This window comes from Leptonychotes weddellii, chromosome 14, assembly GCF_054177405.1.
Source record: "Leptonychotes weddellii isolate Sample4059 chromosome 14, ASM5417740v2, whole genome shotgun sequence".
In the NCBI taxonomy this organism is placed as follows: Eukaryota; Metazoa; Chordata; class Mammalia; order Carnivora; family Phocidae; genus Leptonychotes; species Leptonychotes weddellii.
The window spans coordinates 61198667-61210835 of NC_138382.1; the positions used below are offsets into that span (position 1 = coordinate 61198667).

The 12169-nt window shown below is 40.9% G+C and overlaps 1 protein-coding gene across 4 annotated transcripts in view; it reads right to left on the minus strand.

The window, feature by feature from the left end:
- The window catches only part of SUSD1 (sushi domain containing 1), a 212950-nt gene that overhangs the window by 157543 nt on the left and 43238 nt on the right, over positions 1-12169 (minus strand). For all 4 annotated transcript variants that reach the window (XM_081803375.1, XM_081803373.1, XM_081803376.1 and 1 more), the window contains exons 7-8: positions 8583-8680; positions 7718-7904 (exon numbers count right to left, since the gene is read on the minus strand). In XM_081803375.1, the coding sequence (XP_081659501.1) occupies positions 7718-7904; positions 8583-8680 (285 nt within the window). The remainder of the gene's footprint in view (positions 1-7717; positions 7905-8582; positions 8681-12169) is intronic.

Below are 12169 nucleotides of genomic sequence, written 5' to 3' on the forward strand. Positions count from 1 at the left end.
TGAGATAGAAAAAAAAGAACACTTAAAAACCCAAGAGTTTATTCTTTGGGGAAAGAAACAGTAATAAAAGAGAAAACTCAAGCTAAGCTAATCAATTTTTTAAGAGAGAGAAAACCAAATTTAGGAATCAGAATAACCTGGGGTTACATAACCTGTAACCCCAGAGCAGTTGTAAACAAATATTCCATATGACATTCTGCCGATATATTTAAAATCCCAACCAAGGGTACCTGGGTGGCTCAGTCATTAAGCGTCTGCCTTCGGCTCAGGTCATGATCCCAGGGTCCTGGGATCGAGTCCCACATCAGGCCCCCTGCTTGGCGGGAAGCCTGCTTCTCCCTCTCCCACTCTCCCTGCTTGTGTTCCCTCTCTTGCTGTCTCTCTCTCTCTGTTAAAAAAATAAATAAAATCTTTAAAAAAAAAAATTGACTGAAGAGGTGGTGCCTGGGTGGCTCAGTCGTTAAGCGTCTGCCTTCGGCTTAGGTCATGATCCCAGAGTCCTGGGATCAAGCCCCGCATCGGGCTCCCTGCTCAGCAGGAAGCCTGCTTCTCCCTCTCCCTCTCCCCCGGCTTGTGTTCCCTCTCTCGCTGTGTCTCTGTCAAATAAATAAATAAATAAATCTTAAAAAAAAAAAAAAAAACTGACTGAAGAAAATGTAGGAAACAAACAGATCAAAGGAAAATCACAGAAGAAATTAACAAAGTTATCAAAGAATTATCTCCCCAAAGGGGTGAAACTTAATGATCGTACGAGTAAATGTATCCAACTTTAAAAGGACGGCAATAATTCCAAAGTGATACCAACTTTTCCAGAGCATAAAAAACTATGGAAAACTTCCCAATTCATTTTAAGAGAACTAGTGTAAAGCTTAAATGGTATCAGATTGCCAATGTACAGGCTCTAGAGGAAGAGAATGGCCAATCTTTACACCGGTGCATATATAAACAGAAAAGATAAAACTTAAGTACATACTGAGTAAATGTAGAAATGTGCTTTGTTCCCAGTTGGATTGGCTCCACATAAACCCCAGTTCTCACTAAATTAACTTCCAAATTTAATCCAATTCCACTTAAAATTTCAGAGAGAGGAAAGAGCTCTGGAGACATTTAACAACTCAGCCATGGTCACCTAACTCTTCAACACAGAGTTAAGATGCAAAACCAGGTCTGTCTAACCCCAAAGACCACCATCCTTTTCCTGGGGGGTGGGGGGGAGAGAGAACCTTGCAGAGGTAACTGGATATTAGTAAAAACAGCTGACACTGAACAACAAGCTGTCATTCTGACTGAATAATGACACGAGTTTAAAGTCTTTTAAAAAGACATATTCCCCAGAAAAACTACAAAATGAACTACAAACAAGTAACAAAATGACAATAAATACATATCTCTCAATAATTACTTTGAATGTAAATGGACTAAGCTCCAAATAAAAGAGAGGGTGTCAGACTGGATTAAAAAACAAAACCTATCTATATGCTGCCTACAAGAGACCCATTTCAGACCTATAGAAAGTGAGGGGATAGAGAAACATCTATCATGCAAATGGATGTCAAAAGAAAGCTGAAGTAGCAATACTTATACGTGACAGCATAGACCATTTTTTAAGATTTATTTATTTTAGAGCAAGCGAGAGAGAGAGAGAGAGAAGGTGAAAGAGCACATGAGCAGGGGGAAAGGCAGAGGGAGAGAATCCCAAGCAGACTCCCCACTGAGCACAGATTCCAATGCAGGGCTCTTTCCCACGACCCCGAGATCATGACCTGGGCTGAACTTAAGAGTCAGATGCTCAACTGACTGAGCCACCCAGGTGCCCCAGGACAAAACAGACTTTAAAACAAAGACTGTAATAAGAGACAAAGAAGGACACGATATAATAATAAAACGGACAGTCCAACAAGACAATAAAACAATTATAAATATTTATGTACCCAACATGGGATCACCCAATACAGAAAGCAATTAATAACAAACATAAAGGAACTAATCAACAGTAACACAATAATAGTAGGGGACTTTATCACCCCCCTTACATCAATGGACAGATCATCTATGCAGAAAATCAACAAAGAAATAGTGGCTTTGAATGACACACTGGAACAGATGGATTTAACAGATATATTCAGAACATTCCATCCTAAAACAACAGAGTACACATTCTTTGCACACAGAACATTCTCCAGAACAGACCACATATTAGGCCATGAAACAAGTCTCAACAAATTCAAAAAGATCAAAGTCATGCTATGCATCTTTTCTGACCACAACCACTTTGACACTAGAAGTCAATCACAAGAAAAAATCTGGAAAAGAATAAAGAATTACATGAAAATGAAAACACAACAATCCAAAATCTTTGGGGTGCAGCAAAAATGATTTTTTTTTTTAAGATTTTATTTATTTGAGAGAGAGAGAGCACAGAGGGAAAGTGAGAGGGAGAAGCAGACTCCCCGTTGAGCAGAGAGCCTGATGAGGGGCTTGATCCCAGGACCCTGATATCATAACCTAAGTCAAAGGCAGATGCTTAACAAACTAAGACACCTGGGCACCCCAACAAAAATGATTCTAAGAGGGAAGTTTAGGGCAGTACAGACATACCTCAAGAAGCAAATAAATCTCACATAAAAATCTAACCTTACACCTAAAGGAGCAAAAAAAGGGAACAAACAAAACCTAAACCCAGTGAAAGGAAGGAAATAATAAAGATTAGAGTAGAAATAAATTATATAGAAACCAAAAAACAATAGGACAGATTAATGAAACCAGGAACTGGTTCTTTGAAAAGATCAATAAAATTGACAAACTTCTAGTCAGACTCAGGAAAAGAAAAAGAGAGAGGAGAAACAACACATCACAAATGAGAGAGGAAAAATAACAACCAACCAAATAACAACCAACACCACAGAAATACAAACGGTTAGAAGAGAATATTATGAAAAACTCTACACCAATAAATTGGACAACCTAGAAGAAATGGATGAATTCCTAGAAACATATAATCTACCAAAACTGAAATAAGAAGAAATAGAAAATCTGACGAGACCAATAATCAGCCAAGAAATTTAATCAGTAATAAAAAACTCCCAACAAACAAAAGTCCAGGACCAGATGGCTTCACAGGCAAATTCTACCAAACATTTAAAGAATTGATATCTATTCTCTCAAACTACTCCAAAAAATAGAAGAGGAAGGAAAACTTCCAAATTCATTCTATGAGGCCGGTATCATCCTGATACCAAAGCAAGATAAAGACGCCACAAAATAAAGAGAACTACAGGCCAATATCTCTGATGACTATAAATGCAAAAATCCTCAGCAAAATACTAGCAAATTAAATCCAACAATTCATTAAAATAATCATTCACCATGATCAAGTGGGATTTATTCCCAGGAATGCAAGCATGGTTCAATTTTCACAAATCAATCAATATGATACGAGAAAGGATAAGAACCATAAGATCATTTCAATAGATACAGAAAAAGCATTTGACAAATACAACATCCATTCATGATAAAAACCCTCAACAAAAGTCTAGAGGGAACATACCTCAACATAGGTCTTATCTGGAAAACCCACAGCTAACATCATACCTGATGGGGGAAAACTGAGAGCTTTTCTCCTAAGCTCAAGAATAACACATGGATGTCAACTCTCACCACTTTTATTCAACATAGTACTGGAAGTCCTAGCCACAGCAATCAGACAACAAAAAGAAATAAAAGGCATCCAAACTGGTAAGGAAGAAGCAAACTTTTACTATTTGCAGATGACATGACACTATATATAGAAAATCCTAGGGGGCGCCTGGGTGGCTCAGTCGTTAAGTGTCTGCCTTCCACTCAGGTCATGGTCCCGGGGTCCTGGGATCGAGCCCCGCATCAGGCTCCCTACTCTGTGGGGAGCCTGCTTCTCCCTCTCCCACTCCCCCTGCTTGTGTTCCCTCTCTCGCTGTGTCTCTCCTCTGTCAAATAAATAAATAAAACACTAAAAAAAAAATAAAAAAAAAAAAAGGAAATCCTAAAGACTTCACCAAGAAGCAACTAAAACTGATAAATGAATTTGGTAAAGTCACAGGATACAAAATCAACATACAGAAATCTGTTGCATTTCTATATACTAATAAAAGCAACAGAAAGAGAAATTAAGAAAATAATTCCATTTACAACTGCATTAAAAACAATAAAATACCTAGGAATAAACTTACCACAGAGGTGAAAGACTTGTACTCTGAAAACTATAAAACACTGATGAAACTGAAGACAACACAAAGAAATGAAAAGACATTCCATGTTCATGGATTGGAAGAACAAATAGTTAAAATGTCCATACTACCCAAAGCAATCTACAGGTTTAATGTAACCCCTATCAAAATACCAACAGCATTTTTCAGAGAACTACAACAAACAATCCTAAAATTTGTATGGGCCCACAAAAGACTGTGAGGAGCCAAAGCAATTGAAAAAGAAAAGGAAAACTGGAGGCATCACAATTCCAGACTTCAAGGTTTATTACAAAGCTGTAGTGATCAAAACAGTTGGTACTAGCACAAAAACAGACACATAGATCAATGGAACAGAAGAGAAAACCCAGAAATAAACCCACAATTATATGGGCAATTTATCTTTGGCAAAGCAGGAAACAATATGCAATGGGAAAAAGACAGTCTCTTCAACAAATGGTGTTGGGAAAAGTGGACAGCAACATGCAAAAGAATGAAACTGGACCACTTTCTTTCATCATACACAAAAATAAACTCAAAATGGATTAGAGACCTAAATGTGAGACCTGAAACCATAAAAATCCTAGAAGAGAGCACAGACAGTAATTTCTCTGACATCGGCCATAGCAACATTTCTCTAGATGTTTCCTGAGGCAAGGGAAACAAAAGCAAAAATAAACTATTGGGACTACATCAAAATGAAAAGCTTTTGCACAGCAAAGAAAACAATCAACAAAGCTAAAAGGTAACCTACAGAATGGGAGAAGATACTTGCAAATAATGTATCTGATAAAGCATTAGTATCCAAAATATAAAAAGAACTGATACAACTCAACACCCAAAAACCAAATAACCCAATTAAAAAATGAGCAAAAGAAATAAACAGATATTTCTCCAAAGAAAACATACAGATGGCCAACAGACACACTGAAAGATGTTCAACATCACTTATCATCAGGAAAGGCAAATCAAAACCACAATGACATATCACCTCACACCTGTCAGAATGGCTAAAATCAACAACACAAGAAACAACAAGCGTTAGTGAGGATGTGGAGAAAAGGGAACTCTCACGCACACTGTTGGTAGGAATGCACGCTGGTGCAGCCACTGTGGAAAACAGTATGGAGGTTCCTCAAAAAATTAAAAATGGAGAGTACGGAGACCATCACCTTGAGGGAAGTGTGCTCAGGACTCATTCTGATCTTCCCTAAATATCTATGTTATAAAGAAGCTCAGGTACTCACAGAATGAATATATCTTCATAAAATGACTTCAGAATCTCAAGATCATTACATATCAACAAGTAGGACTCACCTTTAAGATAATAAGAATCACTGAAGAACTTAACTAGGACTTTCCAACTACTGAGGACCTGTTAATTAGCACCTCCCACATAACCTAAGCTGGATCCTCCAGAGGAAAAGCCATGGGATTACATAGTGAGAAGGTAGGCATCTGCAAATCAGGAAGAGGCTTTCATCAGAAACAGAATTTACCAGCACCTTGAGTGTATACTTCTAGGCTCCAGAACTGTGAGAAAATAAATGTCTGTTATTTAAGCCACTCAAAAAAAAAAAAAAAATTAAAAATGGAACTACCCCATGATCCAGTAATCGCACTACTGGGTATTTACTCAAAGAATGCAAGAACGCTCATTCAAAGGGATACATGCATCGCTATGTTTATAGCATTATTTACAACAGCCAAACTATGGAAGCAGCCTAAGTGTCCATCGATTGATGAATGGATAAAGAAGATGTGGTGTGCGCACCCATGCGCGCGTGCAAACACACACACACACACACACACACACACACACACGGAGGAATATTATTCAGCCATAAAAAAGAATGAAATCTTGCCATTTGCCATGACATGGATGGAGCTAGAGAGTATTATGCTACGTGAAATAAGTCAATCAGAGAAAGACAAATACCATAGGATTTCGTTCATATGTGGAATTTAAGAAACAAAACAAATGAGCAAAGGAAAAAAAAAAAGAGAGAGAAAGAGGGAGACAAACCAAGAAACAGACTCTTAACTACAGAGAACAAACTGATGGTCACCAGAAGGGAGTGGGTGGGAGTGGGTTAAACAGGTGATGAGGATTAAAGAGTCCACTTATCATGATGAGCTCTGAGTCATGTAGAAAATGGTTGAATCACTATATTGTATACCTGAAACTCATATAACACTATATGTTAACTGTTAAGGAGTTGAAATTAAAAACTTATAAGAAAAAAAAGAAAGACCATGTATTCCTGATAAATCCATAGCAGTTTATCATTAATTTTGAACAAGACTCTCTAGTTATCATATTCATATCACATTCATTCTACAACACCTTTCCCTACATATTATATATTGTTTTACTTATATACAAGTGCCCTGGGGATCAAATTTGTATAATTTTGTAGTTGGCTTTCTGTTGTTAAGATTGGCAGACTATTTCATTATTTCTGCCAAATCCATGTCACTTCCCAGTTCCTGGTGGCAGCAATACCCAGAGGCCGGGGCACCTTTTAAGTGGGACATCAGACAGCTAGTTGAGAACTATCTCAACTCACCAAAAATGATAAATGACAGCAATGGCTTCTCGTGATTTGCTTCCAAGGTATTTAATTAGTCCTGACACCCCATAACGAGAATTGTGAAAAAAATTATTATAATTGTCACAACATTATAAAAATCCATGAGATACATATGTACAACGAGGTTTATTACCACTTTTTGAAACTCCTTCCTGGGGCACTTGGGTGGCTCAGTTGGTTGAGTGGCTGCCTTCGGCTCAGGTCATGATCCTGGAGTCCCAGGATCAAGTCCCGCATCGGGCTCCCTGCTCAGCAGGGAGTCTGCTTCTCCCTCTGACCCTACCCCCTCTCATGCTCTCTATCTCATTGTCTCTCAAATAAATAAATAAAATCTTAAAAAAATAAAAATAAAAATAAAAATGAAACTCCTTCCTGTCCACTTCTCTTTTCACCTAATATCTCCCTTCCTGCATCCTAGGGCTGCTTCTCCCTATCCACTCGCTCACTATCAACTTGATTCGCACCCCCTACCAGTCCTGGGGTCAGTTTCCATCCTAGATGTAAAGCCACTGGGTCACCTTCCCCAGCTCCTCCTCTCCCACAGCCAAGAGTAAGAAAGGACTATTGTGTTTCCTACCAACGGTAAGTCACATTGCTACCCTCTAGTGCCTTGGATAATTGAGAATTGACTGCCTCATCACCTAATGTTCTCCTCTTTCAAATGCCTTATTACCTTCCATTTCAACCAAGGACCCAGCTAAGAAACAATCCATCAGTGCTCATTTGGCCTGGCATCAATAGGACAGGAATCTCTCCTACAAGACCTCCTAGAACTGCATCCTCCTCACGACAAACCTCAGAAAGCAACTATGAACTCTCGTGCCCAGCTGACTCTGAAGGACAGTCCCCCACATCCTGTGCTTAGCATTTTCTGGGAGGCAATGAGACTTCACCTCCACCTACCAGCCGTCTGGAACCCAATGATGGCCGGCACGGAGCGCATGGGGGGGGCGGTGGAAACGCTCACGGTGTAGTTGGTGCCTTGGTACAGATCTAGGCACACTTCTGGGGTCCTGCTGTCTGTGGTCACGTTGACTGTCTCCTCGTGAACTGATCCCACAGGGTGCAACCGTTGTCCTTTCATGTATATCTTTGGGAGGGAAAAAGAAAAAAGAACCCGCTGTGACTCTGGTGAAAACAACTGAGAGACTTGGTGGAGCGGAATCCCATTCTCCTACTATTCCTTTGACACCACACTGTGCACGCAGAGGAGATGAACAAGGTCAGCCTCTGCTATCAGGTATCTGGTGCTGAAGTCTGATCAGCCCAGTAACCAATAAACCCTAAGAAGTGACATAAAATGAGGAGTCCCTCTAGGGAGGCCTAAGCTGCACACAAAGGACCAGCCTTCCGTGGAGGCAGTCACAACCTGTCCCCGAGGCAGCAGATGTTTCCAGGCCTCCTCTGGGGGAGTGAGATACAAGTGCTGGGGAACAAGCGATCATGATGATGCCACATATAAACAATATATCCCCCACACATACCCCCTGCCGAATGACACATATATTAATGACACATTTATTAAATAAATGTGTCATTTATTTAATGACACATTTAATGACACATAAATTAAATGACACATTTATTAAAAATAAATAAAATATTTATTTTATTTTACAGAATGTAAAATAAAATAAACCAGGTATCTTAAAAAAAAATCTGATCACTTTTTAGAAGAACAATCAGACAATGAGATGGAGAAGCCCTCATGAAAGGAAGTCTCTCCAAGTCATGTTCCTAGCAGGAAAAAGTGGTTCATTTCACTTACCACGTAAACAATCTTGGAGATGATCCTTCCTGGATTTATCTGCCACCTCACACAGGTATTATTAAACACTGATACATCACTAATTTCTGTAATTATTTCTAAAATAGAAAAAGAGAGAGTCCACTCACAAAATGCATCAATGGCCTCTGGCATGACTCAGTTTCTCTGTGCAGCTCATATCTCTGCTAATCACCATTCATGCTCTGATTCAGAAAGCAAATCAGGCAATTCAAGCTGCCCCAGGCCAGTCACCCCATTTCTCTTCATCAAGAATGAGCCTGGCCTATTACCTGACTTGGAGGAAAAGAAAAGATAGACACCTGCTTGAGAATGGCTAAGAACTCCAACCTGTGATTGGCCTGGCAGGCCACTGGATGCCACCGGCGTTCCATTCCTGCGGGATAGAGAGCCCTGAGCTGCGCCCTGAATCTCCCCTGCAGCTGCCCAGGAAAGATGTGTTTCCGGCTTTGTACCACCTGGCTGACAGAACACTCTTTATTTCCAGGTCACTGCTGTTCCCAAGAGGGAAATGACACGTATCCCCACACGGGACCATTCCTCAGGAGCAGCTTGGAGTAAACTAAATAAATTCTCCATAAGGTCCCTGGATATTTCTGGGGCTTCTCTAACTGAAGCTATTTAATTCTGATTTATCAGAAAGCCACTGATTTCTTCAAGTTGTCCTGCTTCTTTTAAATATTCTGTGTGTATTTCATGTAATAAATTTGGCAATATGGGAAACCTTGGTTCTGAGGTCACAATTTCCAATGGACTTTATTGGCTCTCTTTCCTCCCCTGCTTTACTCACTGTACCCCTCACCCCTGCTTCCAGGGATATCATTCCCCATTGTGTAATAAATGTAAGCTCTGAGCCTCAGGCTCTGCTTTCTGGGAAACCCAAGGTAAGACTCCCATCAAGAAGGGTGAGAAAGTTAATTCTCCATCTCAGAAGATGCCTCCTCTCAACTCAGCCCCCTCTCTCCCTTCTCGGCCTCCAACGTGGGAAAGAGAGCCTGCACATCGGGCACCTGTAGGACTGACTCATTTCCCCTGTACCCAGAACCAGTGCTACCTTTAGATAGGCCCTGGTCTACTGATGATCTCTTTGCCATACAAGATTTTACATCTTTATTAAATCATCCATCAACAGCATTATTGGGTCTTGGGTAAGCCCAGGTCAGGCTGTCAGTAAGTGAGAATAAATACAGGCAGACATAGGAAAACAGACAAATTCCTGGAAAGACACCAGAGGAACACCTGTGGCTATCTAAAGCATTCTCGGGTCTCTACATCAATACTTCTCCCAGAGCACAGGTAAAATGAAATCAAAGAAATACTCCAGTTGTGGACACAGGTACCCCAATAGATGCAAAGATCCTATCTGTTCACCCACTTGGGGAGCATGAAGATGACGTTGGTGCCAGTCTTTTATCAGCTTGAACAAGCCCCAAACACTCTAGCCCCTTCCCTCCCAATCACCCTTCAAAGGCCCTAGAGCCCTGGACTCCTCTGCTCACCCACACATCCCTCTGATACTAACACACCACCTGGTCCAGAAGGAAAAGGAAACAGCCCACCCCTCACCTGGTCTCTGATTGCCAGTAAAGCAAATTTCCTTCTCACTTTGCCACAAGCAGAGATGAGAAAGGAGACATGAAAGTTTCCTTTCTTGTCTTTCCATTTTGCTCATTCACTATGACAACAGCAAATGACATCTCAAAATTGCCATCTGCCTCCTGCCTGCGCCATGCTCTCTTGCACAGATGGGACCAAGATCTGATTACAGGGATGTCAGATAGCTCATCCCAAGGAGCAGTTTAACAAAATGCAGTTGCTTTTCCCTCCAGGTGTCTACAAATCAGCTGGAAAGACCTCTTTATAAACCCATCAGATACTAAACATCCACATAAATGCTGCCCTTTTAAAAGAGATACCCTAATTCTAATAGTACCGATAACTGAAGACATTTCTGGAAGTTCTCTTTGGAACTGACTCCAGGGCTCTTTATGCACCATTCACTGAATGATTACCAAATGCCAAGCATCCTCCCATGCCAGGCACTGGGCTGTGACAATGATCAGAACAAAAGCCCTTCCCCCAGGAACATGTTGTCTAATGGAGGGAGCAAACATATAAGTAGGAAGATTACAACTCGATAAATCTTAGAACAAAGTTACACATGAGTGCACGGGGTCTAGAGAAAGAAGCCACCCACTCTTACTGGAGGGCCTGGGGAAGCTGGCTTTGTGGAGGGCATGACCTTGACGGATGAATGGCTGAAGAGCAGGGAAGACACCTAAGCAAACAGACAGCGGGGCTAACGCCTGGAACCGTAAAGGGCTGTGGCATATTCAGGGTGCTGAGAAGGAGGCAAGACAGGATCAGACAGGGAACGACCCCACTAGCTATACGAAGTGCAGACTTACTCCTATGAGCAATGGGTAGCTAAAGGCAGGAACATAACGGCACTTTTTTTTCTTTAGAAAGGTAACTCTGGTGTTTTGCAAAGTAGACACTGGAGTAGAACTGGAGATCATAAAAACAGGATACTCTCTACCCAGAGATTATAATGCGCCAAACACTGATAGATCTTTATTTTTTTTTTAAGATTTATTTATTTATTTATTTGACAGCGAGAGACACAGCGAGAGAAGGAACACAAGCAGGGGAAGTGGGAGAGGGAGAAGCAGGCTTCCCGCAGAGCAGGGAGCTCAATGCGGGGCTTGATCCCAGGACCCTGGGATCATGACCTGAGCCGAAGGCAGACGCCCAACGACTGAGCCACCCAGGCGCCCCACTGTTCTTTAAAGACCAGATCTCATTTGAAGAGCAGTCATAAGAAGCAACAGCAAACATTTATTGAGTTATTACTATGGACCTGATAGTATGTATAGAACTTTAAAAGTATCATTTATTTAATCTTCAAAATAACTCCATGATAATAATTTCATAATACACGAAAGTCAGACCATCACGCTGTGTGCCTTAAACTTATGCAGTGATGTATGTCATTATTTCTGCGGGATTTCTCAATAAAACTGGGCAAAATATTAAATTATTAAATATTAAAATATTAAAAATTCATTTGATTTAAAATAAGCCCATGAGCTCAATATTATTTTGTCCATTTTCTAGACCTGAGGCTTAGAGAAGTTACATAACCCACCAAAGGTCATGTGGGTTCAAAACAAGAACCGTTCAGACTCCAAGGCCAGGAGCTGGCGGCACCGAGGCAGTTATTCAGCAGAGAGGAGGGCAGGTGGCCTCAGGGCCGGGTTTTAAAGCCAGAAGACAACTCTGAAGGAGAAGCAATAGGAGGTGAGTGATAAGGAACAGCTGGGAGTCTAGGCTGACTGCCAGCCTTTGAGCTCGAGAGTCTGAATGGATTGTCTTGTACTGTTCTCCTGAGAAACAGAGGCGGGAGTACGCCGGGTTTGGGAGAAAAAGACTACCGAACTGTGTTTAGAACATGCTAGATAGGAGTTCTCTACAGACTATCCAGGTGAAAAAAAATCATCTTGAAAGTCAGCAAGGTACGGATGGTCACTGATGCCAAGTGTGAGGTAACATCCAGGGAGGACACGGAG